Here is an 18,368-nt window from a genome sequence, read left to right as displayed (position 1 = left end):
TCCCAAAATGTCCCCTCTCAAACTGGTCAAAAATGGTATCTGTACAAGTACACGCACACCCATGTTTGTACTTCTATCTTAGTGAGGACACTCATTGACATAATACATTCCCTAGCCCCTTACCCTAACCTTCACCATCCAAATTGAAAGCCTAAACCTTAACTTAGTCTTAACCCTAAAACAGCACATTGAAATAGTGGTGACCGGTCAAAATGTCCTCACTTTCTGAAAATGTCCTCACTCTGGAGGGTCTATGCTCAAAATGACCCTCACTAAGGTATAAGGACAGGAACACACACACGAGGATGTGAGATCATTTACAGTAACCAGTGTCGCAGGTTGTTCCCAGAAGCCCAGTCAAGTGTTCAGTGCAAACATATCTGACACGTAATTAAAGCACTGACAGAAATAAAGAATTTGCACAACTATAGCGTATCAAATATGAAATTACATTAAACATACATGAAATGTGTCACTCCCAATAGTTTTCTTCACCATTTGAACTGGGTGAAACATGGCTCCTGAAGCAGTTTTTCAGGGCAAGGAAATATAAAACAGATCGGACACATGCGTCAGAACTAACAAACTAATATGTTGGATTATTTGAAGATGACTGACTTTTCTCAAATGTTCTCGGGATCTCGGGCAGGTTTACAGAGACAACATGTTCTCATGTTCCCCTCAGTATTTATAACTCGGTCAGCTGACCTTGCATTTGGAGCGATCCACTACGCGGGGACATGAGCACACGTCGAATACAAAACTCAACAACCGCTAAAATAGCGAATACACACCACAACAAACATTCAAACATGTCTTAGCAGTGGTGTCTGTTGCGCAGCAGTGAGTTGTGCTTAATGGTACACACGGTGAGGCGGTGAACAGAGGCAGGCGGCTGGGAGCGGCTCCCCCGCGCTCGGCAGGATGGTACGGTCCTCTGTTAAATTTCCGAGAATTGAGCTGCTGTGTTTCTTAGAACTGGATTCTCAGAACTGGATATGCACAGAGTTTCGAGGAAACTTTTACAAGGTGACATTTTTTCCTTCCCATTTTCTCAGCATTAGGTCAGAAGTGTAGTGAAGTAGCACGCAGGCTCATGTGGCCGCTCCGGCTGCTCCGGAGACTCAGCTTTTACCTCAGTGCTCTGAATAATGTGTTTGACTTAGAAGTGAAATAGCAGATTTGAAAGTGTGACTTTGTTTGCTTATTTTTTTGACAGCCGTGCGTCTGTGCTCGTGTTTGAGACGAAAGTGCGGCTCAGGCTGTGCGCTTCTGGATTCGGCTGAACTTTATCCGCACGTAGTTGTAAAAGAGCAGTGAGAGGGAGACATTAGCTAACGCAGCTTTGTTTAGCTTCAGCTGGAGTCACTTCGACTTCATGTATGAATGTTGTGGTTTTATCTGACGTGTGTTTTGGAAAGTGGGGGGGTGGGGGAGATATCGAGCGAAAGTGGCGCAACAGGACCGAGTCGGTCTGGTTCACAGTCACTGCCGATCTTCTTCTCCCGTCGTCAAACAATCTTTACACTTCACTGAAAGTCTCCCATCGCAGAGCAAAGCCGACGACTGTGTGGCGCATTCACGTGAACCCGAGCGCGGACACGTTTTGATAACACTTTCAGCAGCAGCGCGGAGAGTTGTGCGCACTTTCGCCGCATTCTCGGAAAGTTGTAGCGGACTTGTGCTGGCCCGCGCGCTGGCTCTCGGCCGAAGTTACGCAGCAAACAACTAATCGCTCCGCTAAACCACGTCCCGTTTGAACCACCGCCGTGGTCTCTGCGTTTTGGAGGGGTTTGGAAATAACTCTGCGGGGCGAGTTGATCTGCAGCGGGGAGTGAATGTGAATGGGTTAAACGGGGATGAGGGGAACAGGAAACCTCGCTGTGCACTGGCAACCTAATCTGAGCGGCCAGGACGGAATGTGCTCAACGTCAAACACGTTTACAACTGCAGCTCCCTGTCTGCTCCCACTCAGGCTGCTGCTGCTGCTGCTGCTGCTGCTGCAGACTCACACAGAACACACACGGAACTCATCTTTAGAACAAACACTCCATCAGCACGAGGCTGTCTTTGCATCTGAAGCAGTTTTAAATGCGTTTTTTTGTATCTGTAGTTCCGTCTTTTTGTTGTTGCCTCTAGAATTATAATTAACTTTCTTCTAACTTTAAAAGAACAGGCCTTGCAACGAAATTACAGTTTTTGGAGGGGGGTAATCATTTTGTGTGAAAAACATTGATCATATGTAATAACACAGACATTAACGCCCAATAACAAGAAGCAAGGCGTCGCTCCAGGATTCAGTACACCTCCCTTTACTTCTCTGTGCGATGGCGCCACCTTCGGATAAACAGGAGTCAAGACACGTTGGCTCCAAAGCTTGTTGTGATTTTAAATCCTGAGGGCACGTGGCTTGTGTTAGAGATGTACAGGAGCCGGAAGTTCTAAGACTATATATGATCTTATATAATGAACAAATTGTGATTTATCGATTCTTTTATTTGTCTTTGGGGCTTTAAGGCGATTGCCTCAGTGTATCATAAACTTTATCCCCAAAGATGTTAGAAAGCCTTAGTTTGTTTTATTGTGTATATAGTATTATTTATTATTAAAGTTATGTCACACAAAACACAGGGTTTTGTTTGTATTGGCTCCAATATACTCTCATTTTTGTCTGCATATTACAGTGTCTCAGTTGTGATATTATTTAGCAGTGGATCACATTTAAAGTCACATATGATTCACACTTTATTATTTACTTTTCCCCCTGGTTCAGATTGTGACAGCATGGCCACAACTGCAGATGGCTGTATCCAATTCACACGCCACGCAGGAGACGTGCTGCTCAACTTCAACCGTCTCCGCAGCAGGAACCTTCTGACCGATGTCACCATACAGGTGGACGGGCAGCCCTTTCATGCTCACAAGGCCATCTTGGTGGCCTGCAGGTACGCACCATCATGAAATCTGACACATGATCAGCAATATGAATACGCGTGCTTATTTTGAACCTGTCAAAGAACTAGAATTGTGGTAAGTTTTCTTAAGCTTGAGCTCACTGAATGAACGCCCTTGTCACAATCACACCTTCCTAAAAACTGATCCCGAGTTGTGCAATCTAAACTTTACAGATGATTAAACATGTTGTCTCTTTCTCTCTTACAGTGGCTTCTTTTATTCCGTTTTCATGAACCCAGCGAATGCCGACCTTAGTGCCATCAGCTTAGACCCCAAAGTGGACCCCAAGGGTTTCTCCATTCTGCTGGATTTCATGTACTCATCCTGTCTGAACCTCAAAGACAGTCTGGTCCTGGCCACCATGAACACAGCCATCTATCTCCAGATGGAACACGTGGTTGACACCTGCCACAGGTTCATCAACTCCAGGTAAAAGACAGCAGATTATGTAATTAGACACATTCTCTTGACTTGCTAAAAATTGAAGGAACCTGACTTGCAGTTGAATGTGTTTCTGCAGGCATCACTCTCTGAATATGCAGCCTGGAGTGGTACAGACCAGCTCATTACATCTGGCTGAGGAGATCCCTGGATCGAGGCCTGTCGATGAGAAAGAGCCAGACTTTAGAAACAACCACACATCAACCATCTCCCCTTTCCAGGAGTGCCGGGGCACCGTTCCCAATGTTTTCAGGGGCATCAACACGTCTGGCTCCTATCATGTCTATGGTGACATCCAAGGCCATGATGGGAAGTTTGAAGACCCCCATAAGATTACTACCCTTCCCAGAGGTGGCTCTTTGTCCGTAACACAATGCTCGCAGGTACCCAACACCAGCATGGCTCACAGTGAATCCACCACCATGCTCTCTCACCCGGTGCCATCACACCCCAGTTGCCCCACCAATATCATCCAACCAGCAGGAGACCACGTGAGCAATCACGGGCCTGCTGCTCCAATGGAGGAAGAAAACATTCAGCACCCGCAAACCAGTTGCCTGAGGTTGTGTCCGGGCTTTAGCAAAGGTGTGATTTGTAGCCCTCAGAGCCCACTCAGATCTGACTGTCAGCCAAACTCACCTACCGAGTCCAGCAGCAGCAGAAATGCAACCATGAGCCTCAAACAGCCCTCGGACTACCCATCAGACACCAAGGCCCGCAACTGGAAGAAGTACAAGTTCATCATCATGAACCAAACTCCTGATGAGAATGAAAAAGAGTCTCAGGGAGGCAACGCTGAAGCTATATCCCTGTCCCCAATGCTGAGCCCCTGCAGGAGTATTGGAACAGGTGGAGAAAGTGAGGTCCATTCAGACGAGGGAGCCAGCGAGCACAGAGAAGACATCCCCAAGTCTCAGAGTGTTGACAGCTGCGGCAGCAGCACGTGCAGCAGCATTAGGTAAAACTACATGTCACTGTCAAAACAATAAATTAAACATACTATACCTTTGGTTAATATAATACGTTAACTTCATATGAACTTAATGGTCTTCCTTCTGTGTGCAGCCACCGCAGATGCTCCTCCTGTGGCTGTGACAGCCCTCCGCGCATGGAGATGGGTCACCTGTCTCCAGACTCATACAGCAGAGACGAAACTACCAAACTACACTCAGAGTATTCCTCCTCCAGCTGTGGTACGTGCAGACACAAAGTGCCATACTATTGTGTCAATACAGAATATGTGGGGTCAAAATGGCTGAGACCACTTTTCTCAATTAGAAAGACTTTGCGCAGGATTACTCAGGTGACTCTTTCTTTCCACAGAAAACAACACCTACTTCTGCAATGGCTGCGACTTCAAGTTCACAGATGAAGATTCCCTCAAAGAGCACATGGTCCAGGTCCACAGTGACAAGCCATACAAGTGTGACTGCTGCCAGGCCGCCTTCCGTTACAAGGGCAACCTGGCCAGCCACAAGACGGTTCATACTGGTAAGTAATTTACGGTTAATAATAAAATGAAGAAGTAACTGTTGGCTTTTTAAAGGTACAATCAAGTGGACTTTAGGGATGTGACTGTGTTATTAATAGCACAACCCTCTGATCTCATCTTCCAGGTTCGAAGCCGTACCATTGCAACATCTGTGGTGCTCAGTTCAACCGACCAGCCAACCTCAAAACTCACACCCGCATCCACTCTGGAGAAAAGCCATACAAGTGTGAGACGTGTGGCTCTCGATTTGTTCAAGTGAGAACAGCCACATCTATAATAAAGCTTTGCACAATGTCAACCTCCAGTCTGTATATATTTAATGTGTTTTCCATTTTCCTCCAGGTGGCCCATCTTCGCGCTCATGTGTTAATTCACACCGGAGAGAAGCCGTACCCTTGCGAGATCTGTGGAACACACTTCCGCCACCTTCAGACACTTAAGAGCCACATGCGCATTCACACCGGAGAGAAGCCTTATCATGTAAGCTGCTTTGTCAGTTTCGTCTCCTAAGCCACTGTGTCAGCGATTAACTAAAACTGTGTGTGTGTGTGTGTGTGTGTGTGTGTGTGTGTGTGTTCTGTGCTGTGTGTGTAGGGGGGGATTAAAATGTCCACGTGCAAAGTGGTTGAAACTAATTCTTTTCGTTTTCCTTTTTAGTGTGAAAAATGTGACCTCCACTTCAGACACAAGAGTCAGCTGAGGCTTCATCTCCGACAGAAGCACGGCGCAGTCACCAACACCAAGGCTCAGTATCGCAGGACTCCCAGCAACATCGCCACAGGCCTGGTGACCTCCTGCTGAGTTGGCTCCAGTCCTCCTGTGTGTCATTTCTTTCCCCCCGTTTTACATAGGCCACCATGTTGTCAAAAGAGATTCTATTTTTTCGAAACAGAAACAGAAACACGTATGCATTTGTAGATGATGCATATTACTTTGTGTAAGCTCTTCAGTATTTGGTAGCTCTTAGTTTCAGATTGTAGAAGTCCATGCTTCCGTTGTGAATGTGTAAAAGCAGAGTGTACATTTTTGAATGTGATTCTGAGCAGGTATTTCTCTATTTTACAAATTACGTAAAAAGGACAGTCCTCTTTGTCATTCGGATTGAGAATCACTGTTACAGTTCTGCTTTCGATTATGGTATGAATTTCCCCAAATAATGTGGTCAAAGTTCATGCCGTTACTCAGTCTATTTTTGTAAATAAGATAATATATATTTCCACATTGCCATCTGCCGGCAGAGTACGAATATATTGACGTTAAAGTTTGTTTGTGTCACGCGCAGTGAGCTTCGCTGACTGTTGATAACACAAGGGCTTGTTATTTTGCCATTTCCCAGTTTGCGCTACATGTTGTTCATGCACAGATTGACGTTCATTTGAAAAATTGCTTTGTACATATTTTTTTCTAATTATTTGTAGGCTTTTGTTCATATTTTGCACATACTCATAATGCTGTGATTCATATATTTTCATACTTTTCAAATATTTCTACTTTAAATGTTGACCTGTTGAAATTGTTTGTTCAAACCCCAATGTCCAGCACCTGCTAAATTCTTATTTATAGTCTATTTTTCTCTTTTCTGTACTTAATTACATTTTGGTGCTGCAATGATCCAACGTTGCCACAGGATCATTAAAGTTTGGTTGTATTTCATCTAACCCTATGTATTATAGTGCACCTATACGTATCAGTGTATTCATAGTGCCTTACATTCACACTTTTCTATTGTCAGACTAGCTATTCAAGCATTTTCAGTTTGGTAATACGAAAGATATAAGCTGCTTTTGTGATGTTGCATTTGGTACTTTGCCCTGTCATTGTTTGTATGCATGTCAGGTACTAATGTTATGAAATCTGACAATCTGTTGTGTATCGTTCATAAGGTGCAGATACACTCAAGCTAAAACGCTCAGGAATATTAGTAATATGTAAGCAAATGTCTTTGCAACTGCAATTTACATACGTGTGTGTGTGTGTGTGTGTATATATATATATGTGTGTATATATATATATATATATATACATATTAAAAAAATGAAAATAAAATGTTTATTATGTTGCACTGTTTTCAACAGCATTGTTCATTGTTTATAACAGAACCTTTAAGTATTTGTATATATTCACAGGCTGAACCCTCTCTCTGACTCCCCCTGCTGTTCATTCTTATGGAAAATCATTTCTGGTCTAACACACACACTAAACCAAAATAGTAATAACCATTACATGATTACTCCCATAGACTACTATTCATTCTTATTAAACAATAACCATTATTACCATGTTACCATGTCTCCATCATCATGGTCCATAAGGGCAGTGAAGAGGGCGAAGAGAGTTAGTGTGTGTGTGTGTGTGTGTTTATTGGGTGTATGTGTGAAATGCATGAGTATGTCAAAAAATGAATAAATTAATGAAATGTAAGAGTTCGTGTGTGATGGCAGAAAAGTGTGCGACAGTCTGACAGACAAAAGGAGGGGATGAGTGAAGTTGGTTGATAAAGTGAATGGATCCCAGATTACATTGAAGTCATCCGTCTGTATTTTAATGGAGGCAGATCATATTTCCATTGATATGTAATTAATTAGTAGATTTGAATAGATGAGTGTGGTATTGATGGCCTTCCCTGATTTCCAGTTCATCAGGATAGCTTTCTTAGCGATGACAAGGAGAGCATGCACGTGCAGATCTGATAGTCTCTCAGATGAGTTTTCCTTCCTGCGGAGACAAGGATTGTCATTATCCAATTCTCCTGGGGTAATTGAGACCAATGGATTGTCATTCTCGATTGTCATGGGAGGGGTCATTTAGACCCCCAGAGAGGGCGCTGTGGTGCTCTGTGGGGTCATTTAGACCCACACCTGATTCCAATTGAAATCAAGGGGGGTACATTAGACCCAAGGGGACATAGCATGCAAATTCCACTTTGTTAGTGCTTCTACACGTTAATGTGGGTATCTGGCATGTCTACCAACCCAAAAACTCTGGGGAAAAAACACTCGCGCGTTTTGTTATGGTTCCTCTAAGTCAGAAACGTCATGCTTGAGTGACTCGATTGAGCTTCCTGGGTTTTGTGTCGTAACAAGGCACTGGAAGTCTCCCTACATGGTCTTGGCCCACCCCCCCCGTCCCCCATACTCGCTACGCCGGGTTTACACCGACTCAGCGAGGCTGCGAGGCAGCGCAGCGCCGTTCCCAAGCACGCAGCCGGGCTGTTCACACGGGACGAGCATTTCTCCGCTGGTCAGCCCGCGATTCACTCACATGTGGCATTTGTCTGGATCGTTGGGACTGGGAGGCTGCAGCAGTTGCTCGGGCGCGACCGCTCGCTCTCCCGTGCGTGAGCTGGAATTTGTGTCAACGCCACACAGCCAGCAGTGTGGAAGACTTCCGCAGTGTTCAGTACTACTGTAACACTGGCACAAACACACAGAGCCCCCCCACTCGTTACGCCGGGTTACACCGGACTCAAGCACGCAGCCGCCTGGCTGTTCACACGGGATGAGCATTTCTCCGCTGGTCAGCCCCATAGACTGTATATATAAGGTCAGCCCGTGATTCTGCTTTCTCCGCTTGTTGTTGTACCCGTTGAATGTCTGGGTTCGGGGGTAAATGATGGTCTTCATGGCCCCCCACCTCTCTTTCTCTCTCTGTCTGTCTGCTTGTGTGCTTGTAGTGGATGGGCAGAGGGGGACATTTAATTATGTGATTGGGAAAATTAAAACTCCAGGACAACAGAAGGGGAATACAAAGTATGGGATGCATATTTTATATGTTATATCATATAAAATATGTAATTTATTTCGTTTAAAATCATGGGGGGAGAGGGGGGAGCTGGCTCATTAGCATTTAAAGGAACAGGCACTCAAAACAGGTCACTCTGTGGAGGGCTGTTTTAGACAGGGTAAAAAGGGTGCTGTTTTAAATGATCCTTGTGGTATTTTGACCAAAGTATGTTACAGACATTTCATTAAGACCCCAAGGAACCATATCAACTTGTGGTAAAATGGGCATGCTATGTCCCCTTTAGACCCACATATAAGTCTCAGTGTGCCACTCTCTCACGGACCATGGCACGATGTCGCGTCAGGAGCGTTTCACCAGAGAACAGGTTCTCGAACAGCTATTCTCCCAGCAACCATCCTCTGATCCTCTGAGGATGCGAAAGACCCAGACCGAGAAGCGAGGGACGGAGACGGAGACGACGGCGATGGCGATGGCGATGGCGAGACGACGACGAAGACGACGACGAAGACGACGAAGACGGCGACGAAGACGGCGACCCAGTGGGTGATGCTTCTGCAGATTCTTCATCCTTGGAAGAAGAAGAAGAAGGAGGACAAGACCACGGCGACACCACCACCACCACCACCGGACTCGTGGAAAGAGAGACCTTCCCGTCAAGAAACAGGGAAATAACATGGTCCTCGAGGGCGTACGGCCGAGAGGAGGGCCACTGCTCCTCCTGCTCAAAGCTGGGTCCCCTGGGGCCCCACGATCCACGCGACGTCCCGCACCGGTGACCTAGCCTCGACGTTCCGCCTGTTCATCACACCGACGGTAGAGAACATCATCCTGAAGATGACGAATTGGGAGGGTCGTCGAAAATACGGTGACGAATGGAAAGGGATGGACGAGACCGACCTGCGCGCCTACGTAGGGTTAGTTATGTTATGTTATGTTAGTCATGTTATGTTATGTTATGTTATGTTATGTTATGTTATGTTATGTTATGTAGACAGCGGCTGCTAGTCCTCGTCCTCGTCCTCATCTCATCTCCTCTCCTCCTGTTTTTCTCCCTAGGCCGGTGTCCGTTCCGTCAGTACATGCCCAGCAAGCCGGCGAAATACGGGATCAAGTCGTGGGTGGCCTGCGATGCGAAATCAAGCTACGCTTGGAAGATGGAAGTGTACACCGGAAAGCCGAGCGGCGGACGCCCAGAACGGAACCAGGGGTTGTGGGTAGTGCTCGATGTAACGGAGGGACTGCACGGTCGTAACGTCACATGTGACAATTACTTCACCTCCTACGAACTCGCGCGGCAGCTCCTGGAGAGGAAGCTCACCGTGGTCGGCACGGTTCGGGCTGCTCGCGGTCAAGGGAAGAGAGGTGTTCTCATCCAAGTTCGCATTCACGCCCACTGCCACTCTTGTGTCCTACATCCCAAAGAAAAACAGGAATGTGGTGCTCCTGAGCACACGGCACCCCGAGGCCGACATCAGCGACCGCGAGGACGGGAAACCGGTCATCGTCCTGGACTACAACCGCAACAAAGGTGGCGTGGACAACCTAGACAAGGTGATCGGAACGTACAGCTGCAGGAGGATGACGCGCGCTGGCCCTGGTCGTCTTTCACAACATTCTCGACGTCTCTTCCTACAACGCCTGCGTGATATGGAGAGAGATCAACCCAGACTGGATGCCGGGCAAGCGGGACAAGCGGAGGGTGTTCCTAGAGCAGCTGGGAAAGGCTCTCGTGACTCCGTTCATCGCACAAAGGGAGCGCATCCCCCGCACAGACGCGTCCGCCGCGGTTGTGAAGGCTGTAAAGCCGCCCAGAGAGCTGTTGACCGACGCCGACCCGAGTGTCCTCCATAGTCCTAGCAGCAGCCCCGCTCAGGGCGAGTAAGAGGAAGAGGTGTCAGATATGCCCCAGGAAAAAGGACTGTAAAACTCACACCGTGTGCCGCGGGTGTAACAAATACATCTGCAAGGGCTGCTCACTTGTCTATTGCCCTACGTGTGCGTCCTAATATGGGGTGGGCTATGAGAGGGGGCCAACAGCCGGGGGAAGCAGGGACAACACAAGGGTTAAGTGAAAGATTTTATCTAAACACATTATTTTAAATGTTATTTAAACCATGAGCGGATTACCATGCTTTACTGAAAATATTTTTTTAATAATTTTTTTTATTACTTAGAACAATTCAAACTAACAAACTAACTTTTTTACTAATTAACATTTTTTATGTATACAGTATGAAACCAGCCTAAAATTTGCACGCATCAAGTTACACATTCCCACTTGGACATATATACATAGTAAAGTATATACACACAAATGAAATACTGTAAGTGCAGTCTGCAAGCTAGTTTCTTTCAGCACTGTAATGTGTCCGTTTTATTCCTGTGAGAGCGCCTCGATAAAGGGCCTGAAGTCTTTAGAAGAGACAAAGAGAAATCGCCCAAATTTAACACAAATAGGATTTATTTTTTTAAAAGCATGGAAAAAAAACAGTGTAGGCAGCGTCTTCACAGCTGGGGCAGAGTCTTCACAGCTGGGGCAGCTTGTCCACGGGCGTGTCGAATTTGAAGTCTGCAGGGAAAAGTTCGGCAGCTCGCGGGTAGATGAGTCGGTACGACTGTCTGATTGTGGCGTGTGCGACCCCGGCGATATCTCTGATTTCTGTGGAAGGTTCAGATACAAAGCGGAAATGTTTGAACAGCAGGAAATCTACTGACATCTAATGCATTTCCAATGATAAATAAGTGGAGAAGCATCATTTAGAGCTAGGGTCTGGATCTTCTTATAACCTCACACAGTTACCAATGCACACAACTGTTCTTTCCTGTTTACAAATTGATTAACAATAACATGTACTTACATATACTTTACAGTGTTTCCTGAACCTGTTCACCCTTTATTTGGACCATTCCCACTTTCAGGCTGGGACCAACCTGTTTTTTTTTATTTATGAATTGTACAGATATGTCTGTTCCACCTCTAGTCTAAACTCAGATCATCAATCACCTTTCTGGGTCTTCTTCTCTGCGGAGGCCTGGGAGGCCATGTAAATAGCTGCCGCAGCCACAGAGATCGGGCTCCTGCCGGGCACCAGGTCCAGCTCCACGGCCTCCCTGGCGATCTGGGTGGCCGCCATCTGCACATGCTTGGGCAGCCCGAGGTTTGAGCAGAAGCGGGACATGAAGTCTCCCGCGGTGATTAGGTCCACGCTGGTCTCCAGCGCCTTCAGGATCAGCTTGAAGCATCTACCGATCTCCTTCTTGGAGATTCTAGAGACGGCGCAGATCTCTGTAGAGGAAACGAGGAGATCGGGGGAAGACATTCATTTGGACTGAGAAAGAAAAGTGTGGCTTTGTCCTCCTGTTACTTCCACGGCAAGATGAGAGAAGAGAAGATCATATCATACATCCTTTACTTTTATTTAATTTCTTTTTTCAAACCGTACAGTCATAGTCATATTTAGTCATAGGAGTAAATTCCTTCCTTATTTCTTTATTAACAACATTTTCTCTTAACTAAGGAGAAATACGTATTTAGAATTTTAAATTAACATAAGTAAATGCAAAATCAAGATGATGGTTTCCCGCCACTAAATATGAATTTAAAGTCAGATGCTAATTCTCAAGCATCTTTTAGAATTGTGGAGACCTGTTTGCATACATGAAGAAGAAGCAGAATTTCTTCTAGTGTTGAGAAATGTCATTCTTCAAGAGCAGCTGGGACTTTAACAATCTAACCGATGTTACAAGAAATCAAAACGATGATTCTGACCTTTAAAAGTTCTCGCTACGCCATCTTGTCTGCAGGCGATGTAGAGACAGGCCGAAGCAATGGTATCGTTGGCTCGTCCCTTCAGACTCTTCTGTTCATACACTTGCTTGAATAAGTTGTTGGTTCTGTCCTGCAGAGCAAGAAGATTATTAACAGCAAACTCATTACTAGCAATTATTGGCAAAAGCCGTAACGACAATCTTCTTGTATTCAATTGTGTTTTCTTATGAAACCCAAAATAAGAATTTCAATCGAGCAAAAACAGTCACGATATCACAACATGCGTCTCTACACATATCCACTTGTCTTTTTTATTTCAATTTAAAATCAAAATATCCTTCACATCATTAATGTATATTTTTTTACATTATATATATTTAAAACAATATATATATGTAAACCCGGAGACTTACACCCCAGAACACACACATATTATCAGAATGAACCCTTCATGAGACACGAACCCCAGATTACACTGTTTTTGTCGCTTCCAGCCGAGACTCCAGTCTGCAGTGCGTGTCTATACACTTATACATTCATACACAGAATTACATAATAACCACGAGTTTGTGTTTCGTTTCTCTTTTTCGCCATGTTTTTTCCATGTGGCTTTCGTTTCTCTCTCTAGCTGCTTTCTAAGACATACAATTAAGTTGGGGGATTCCCCAGGGGATACCCCGATGGAAAATGAAAACCAATAGATCCCGGTAAAACATCAGTGTCATACACGTAGAAGACACAGACTTAAATGTCAAGAGAGTTTGAGGTTAGTGTGTGTGTGTGTGTGTGTGTGTGTGTGTGTGTGTGTGTGTGTGTGTGCTGTATAGAAAATCACGTGATCTCTGCAGTAGAACTTATTCCTGCACCCGGATTCTCCACCTCTCACCTGAATAAGGCCGAGGATTTGTTGCTGTTGTGAACGCGTCTATGCAGAGAACCCCCCACTGTGTTGTGCACGTGTAAACTCCATAGCCAATTCTCCTGATTTTACCCGCAGGTCATAAAACAGCTTCTCTATGATTCAGCTGACCTTGAACATGCCTGTCGCTAACAGAGACGTGTGTTGTGGTATCGTCTGAACCAAACCAGGTAGAGAGAACAGTGACATGAACTTACTATGATGTTTCTTGGAAGGTTGATGCGATCTGCCATGGTGCTGATCTCTTTAAAGGCGTTGAGCATGGCCCGGTCGGAGCTGCTCGTGGTTCGCCGGTTCTGGTACGTTACTGACTTTCCAAACTCACCAAAACTAGCTGCACCAGTTCCCTGTGGTGGAAACAAAGAAAGTTTATTCTTTCAAATTATTGCAACTGTATTTCAAGAGAAGCCATCATAACTCTGAAGTTGTGTTTTACTGGTCGTTCAATAATCGCCTTTTACTGGGTTTACCTGCATAAACACGCTGTGTATAGAAAAGTTATTACATGCATATAATCCAGAATTCTGAAGGAAAATGGAAAAATACCTTTAATTTTTACCTTTTCTTTTATATTTCTATACATGGCTTTGGAATTTCAGTCAGTCAAGAAAACTCCGCCACAACCTCTAATCTTAACAAAAATATTCACAGCAAGGAGACTGGAGCCCTGTAATTAAAATCACTGGAAGTTTTCTCACATCCTTCCAATGATTAAACTTGCAAACACAAAGACAATGGAGCAACTGTAACTGTAACTCTCACCTTGCTGATCTTGGTGGTTAGGTCTTCTCCATTGAGCAGTGGGTTCTGGGCATCTCCCACTCTGGAAGGGTCTTTAAGGGCTTTGTCATTAGAAAACATTCGCCACTCTGAGCCCACATCAATTACACGGTCCCCTGAGGAGGAACAACTTGGTCAGATGAAATAAAAGAACAAGAATAAGATCATAAGATCATAAGATCATAAGAGTATAGAATTCTGAACTTTAAGGAGGCCCAAGTAAAATGTTTTACATGTCAATTCTAAGCAGCTTTGATTTGCTGGATGATTATAATGAAAGTGTATTTACAAGTTTATTTCAATGTAGATTATGTGTGCCATTCTTATTCTGTAATAATATCCAGAAACATCTTCACTCTGGATTAACACGTTTTCCGTTTGCAAACACTATCCTGAGTCTTTAATACATCAGTACTTGACTTTGGGTTAAACACAAAACGTCAGTCTTGTTTGTCTCCTTTCAGTCTTTTGTATCGATGGCTACGTTGTTGATCAGAAACTGATAACTTTTTTTTCCTTGATAAAAACAAGGGATGAGGTTTCAACTTCACAGATGGAACAAGGTAACTGATGAAAAGAACAGATTGTGTTCAAGTTCCACAAAACACCGGCACAGACAGTCTGTGCACATAAAAACCACATTCACTCTGTTCTTTAGTTTGGCTCAATTATATCCCTGTGGAATAATAAAGCAGAAGATTGTGCAATACTCAGCACAATTCCCTTCTGTGAATACGTGAGCAGTGGTCCGAGGTCTCAAGTACATGCCTTGATGGTAAATGGTATATTTATTGATTCACATTCATAACTTTTGTTGGATCTCAGTGTTTTTCTGGTCTTAAATGTAGAAAAGTGTTTCTTCATATTATGTTTTAAAATATTCTCGCCTCTGGTTTAAGTGACACATTACATCGTCAGATCACTTATATTGCAAATCACCTTTTACTCTACATGTGACAGAAGATTAGACAAAATGTCAATAATGATGTGTGTTGATTATCCAAAGTAATGTTAACGTTCTCTCTTAGAGAAGACACTACTGTTGAGTTTTCTCTGCTTTGAAATTAAACAAATATGTAGAGGAAGACGGACTTGTCTTGATTTGTCTATGACAGACAGGAAGTAGTTGAGTACAGGAAATCAAAACGGAAAGGAAGGAGGTGTTACGCTGAGCGCTCTCTGATTCATATACAAACGTGCATGAGGTCAACACTGACCTACTACAAGGCCGCATTCGGGGCATATCATGTCCCCTGCTCTGTAGTCCTCCACCAGGATGGCATCAGGGTGGTTAGGACACTGAACTCTGAGAAGGGCCAGAGCGTCTCCGCTGGAGGAGGAACACAAACAAAAATCTCTCAATGTCAGAAAAATACAAGAAATGGTGGAAAATGAAAGGATGTGGTAGAGAAAGATTACTGATAAGAGAAAAACTAAAGTAAAACCACCATGGTAGTTTTGATTTACCATAAGGGGGTAAATTCAAAGTGTTGAAATGTCCAGATGTGTTTCACTTTCCTTTCCCCTTTTTCTTACTGATGACAAATGTGTGAATATACGTCACCAACCACCCTTTAATAAAACCACTGCTTTATAACATAATCAAACATATAAACATATATTTACAACTGTCTAATTCGACTCCTTGGACATACAGCTTTTTACATATATTTCAATAGCTTCTTTTTCATGCTTTATCCTTCACTTTATTGTCAACATTTTTGTGTGTTACCTAATTAAGCATTTATAGGCTTGATCCACACCCAATTTCATTGTTCCTGTACAGTGACAAGAAAGATATCTTGAATAATGAGTCTATTGGAACAGCTCATGGTCTGAAGCTGGAATGAGAATCCAGATCTACCACCCTGTCTGAGGGCAAGAACCGCTGTTTGTGACTTATTCCCTGAGATATATATGTAGTTTATGAATGTTTATCAGCGTTTTACTGTTGTGAGCACCAAGAATAATTGATCTGTATTTCTCCACTTGTATTCTGAAACATGCTCGTTTCTATGGCTGATTTCTTACGATGTATTGGTTTTCATCTGAAAATAAGTTTTTAGGGGTTTAGTTAAACTAGTCAGCACATAATGTAGATGCGCACTTGGGCTACCCACACTAGGTTTCCCGAAAGATCAAGGAGAACAAGGTAAAGATGTACTTTTTTTCTCTTAAGTATTGTGTCCTCATATTGCTTAGTTATTGTGTTTTTTGAACTGCATTTAAATATAACGTGATATTACTGTTGGATACATGTAGGCTATATTACGTTATATTACAGGTTCTGCTGTCAAAAAACTTTTGAGGACATCATTATTACTTTGTACTGTAACAATGTGCAACAAGTGACAAGTGGACACTTCACTGCATTACCATCTGTAGATTCCGGTATTTCCCTATGTATATTGATGTAGCCTATTGTGCATATCTTTATCTGATTCAATATCTGGTCTTTTTCTGCAGATATGCAAATCAGATAGTTGTTTGAATGTATTGTTAGTTTCCATTTATCTGCAAAATTTGTAGAAAATGTCTTTCCTTCACTTGTCTTTAGTCTAGCAGCTTTACGTAGAGACAATTTCAAGGTGTGTTAGCCTAGAGTGCTATATATTACAAATACTTCAATTGTCAGTTGTACTTTCCGATCCACAGAACAGTCTCAGGGAAAATCATGTCAAGACTGCCAAGGTGATGTAACCAGTTTCTGATGCCAACGGGAACGGTGTGTCTTTCTGTGTAATGACCTTTATCCAGGCATCTTTTTTAGATGTTGATAGAGATCTGAGCTGTTAAAATGATGTACAACAATCTGGTACACACGAATGTGGTAGGACAGTGATGTCAATGGAACATGATGCTTAATGATTGAAACTAGAACACTGCTTTCTTTTCAATGAGTCACATAAAAAGACAGAAATTTGCTATGACTTTACTCCTGTCTGAAATGATGTTGGTGAGAAGCTGTAGAATTTAAGGCAAGGATAAACATTTACATTATTCCTTTTGTTTATCACAGTTTAATCAGGCACAGTATCAGTCACATTGTAACTGATACTGGGAATACAGTCTTTGAGATCTTACCTAACCATAGACCTCAACATAATGGATCTGATAGATGTGGAGCTTTTCTTGATTCAGTGAAAACTGCCCCAAACACTTGTGGCAACTGCCTCCAAACAGTGTGGTAACAGAAGCAGCTGCATTTAAACAGTGTGTCATCAAAGGCATCTGCATTTAAACAGTGTGGCATCATTGGCAGCTGCCTCCAAACAGTGTGGCACCGGAAATGCCTCTACGAGCTACCACTGCCACGATTTGGGCTTGCCCTTACTGGATTTCTGGCAGCATCTCACTTAAAAGATCCACCTTTAAACAAACTCCGAACCAGCCTGTGCACTAGCCCGGCACTGGCACAAAATGTATGCAGGCTTGTGTCTCCCTTACCTGTACTGATTCGGCTTGTGAAGTTAGAGTGAAGTTATTGAATAAGCTGGATGTGTGGCGTGATTTTGGCGAGAATACACAGTATTAGAGTGAAGTTATAGAACTTTTATCCTAAAAAAGAATTCCTGAAAATTATGCAATGAATGTCAAATCATCATGGAGAGCACTCACCACTGTCATAGACTTACTGTTGTAGTCAGATTTTTGAATTGAAACCCTATAAAAAGTGTGAAAGCGATGAAATTACAGCACACTTGTAATAACAGTAACCGTCTATAATACATTTTAAAGCACTTTCTAAATAAAAAGATAGTTCATATTTGAATGATTTTATCAAATAATATTAAAAACTTCCTGTTGCCAGTTGGTGGTGCTATCACTAGAGACAGACTAAGCAAAAAAAAAAGAGACCTGTGTGAACTGTTGATTTTTTAACAATTGTGTGAGTGAAGGTAATAAAATACATTTTGAAGTGAGTCAAAGATGTTGTACTTCATTCACCTTTTTGTTTTAAAACATTTTTTTACATAAATAATTGTGAGAAGTGCCCTTTATCTCACTTGAGCCACTGCCCCCCAAAATGTCTGTGCAGATCCCTGATGGAGAGTATTCTATTGGATGGGTTATGTACAGTTGACGTTGATTGTCTGAGGGGATGGGGGGATGTGGTAGTCCTAAAGGGAAGAGAGATAATCAGTGACGTCCTGCCAGTATTATTTAGATGGTGTGCAGTACCATGTGGTATTCTGTGCAGTCTGAATCGACATCAGACTTTATATAACCCATTGTGAACATTCTTTCCCCCATGTAATGTGTTCCCT

General features: G+C 43.4%; 2 protein-coding genes across 3 annotated transcripts; one reads left to right on the top strand and one right to left on the bottom strand.

Annotated features, from left to right (window-relative positions):
* Positions 1 to 876: 876 nt before the first annotated feature.
* Positions 877 to 6,948, top strand: bcl6ab (BCL6A transcription repressor b). Of its 2 annotated transcripts, XM_035170572.2 has the most exons (9): positions 877 to 1,029; positions 2,774 to 2,945; positions 3,163 to 3,384; positions 3,476 to 4,354; positions 4,462 to 4,589; positions 4,720 to 4,887; positions 5,013 to 5,143; positions 5,231 to 5,368; positions 5,546 to 6,948. In XM_035170572.2, exons 1-9 carry the CDS (start codon positions 999 to 1,001, stop codon positions 5,687 to 5,689), a joined length of 2,013 nt encoding a protein of 670 aa, XP_035026463.2. In that variant the 5' UTR covers positions 877 to 998; the 3' UTR covers positions 5,690 to 6,948. The 2 variants fall into 2 exon arrangements, with proteins under 2 accessions (XP_035026463.2, XP_035026462.2); XM_035170571.2 differs by lacking the exon at positions 877 to 1,029 and having other exon boundaries at positions 1,058 to 2,945.
* A 4,182-nt stretch (positions 6,949 to 11,130) lies between these two features.
* Positions 11,131 to 15,629, bottom strand: LOC118117944 (transcription initiation factor IIB). The gene is made up of 6 exons (XM_035170636.2): positions 15,318 to 15,629; positions 14,083 to 14,216; positions 13,518 to 13,667; positions 12,402 to 12,531; positions 11,637 to 11,918; positions 11,131 to 11,291 (listed from the first exon to the last, which is right to left on the bottom strand). Exons 1-6 carry the CDS (start codon positions 15,568 to 15,570, stop codon positions 11,158 to 11,160), a joined length of 1,083 nt encoding a protein of 360 aa, XP_035026527.2. The 5' UTR covers positions 15,571 to 15,629; the 3' UTR covers positions 11,131 to 11,157.
* Positions 15,630 to 18,368: the final 2,739 nt, after the last annotated feature.

The sequence above is a fragment of the Hippoglossus stenolepis genome, chromosome 11 (assembly GCF_022539355.2).
Source record: "Hippoglossus stenolepis isolate QCI-W04-F060 chromosome 11, HSTE1.2, whole genome shotgun sequence".
In the NCBI taxonomy this organism is placed as follows: domain Eukaryota; kingdom Metazoa; phylum Chordata; class Actinopteri; order Pleuronectiformes; family Pleuronectidae; genus Hippoglossus; species Hippoglossus stenolepis.
Note: the sequence above shows the minus strand (reverse complement) of the source record. Positions and strands in the feature narration are given on the sequence as shown.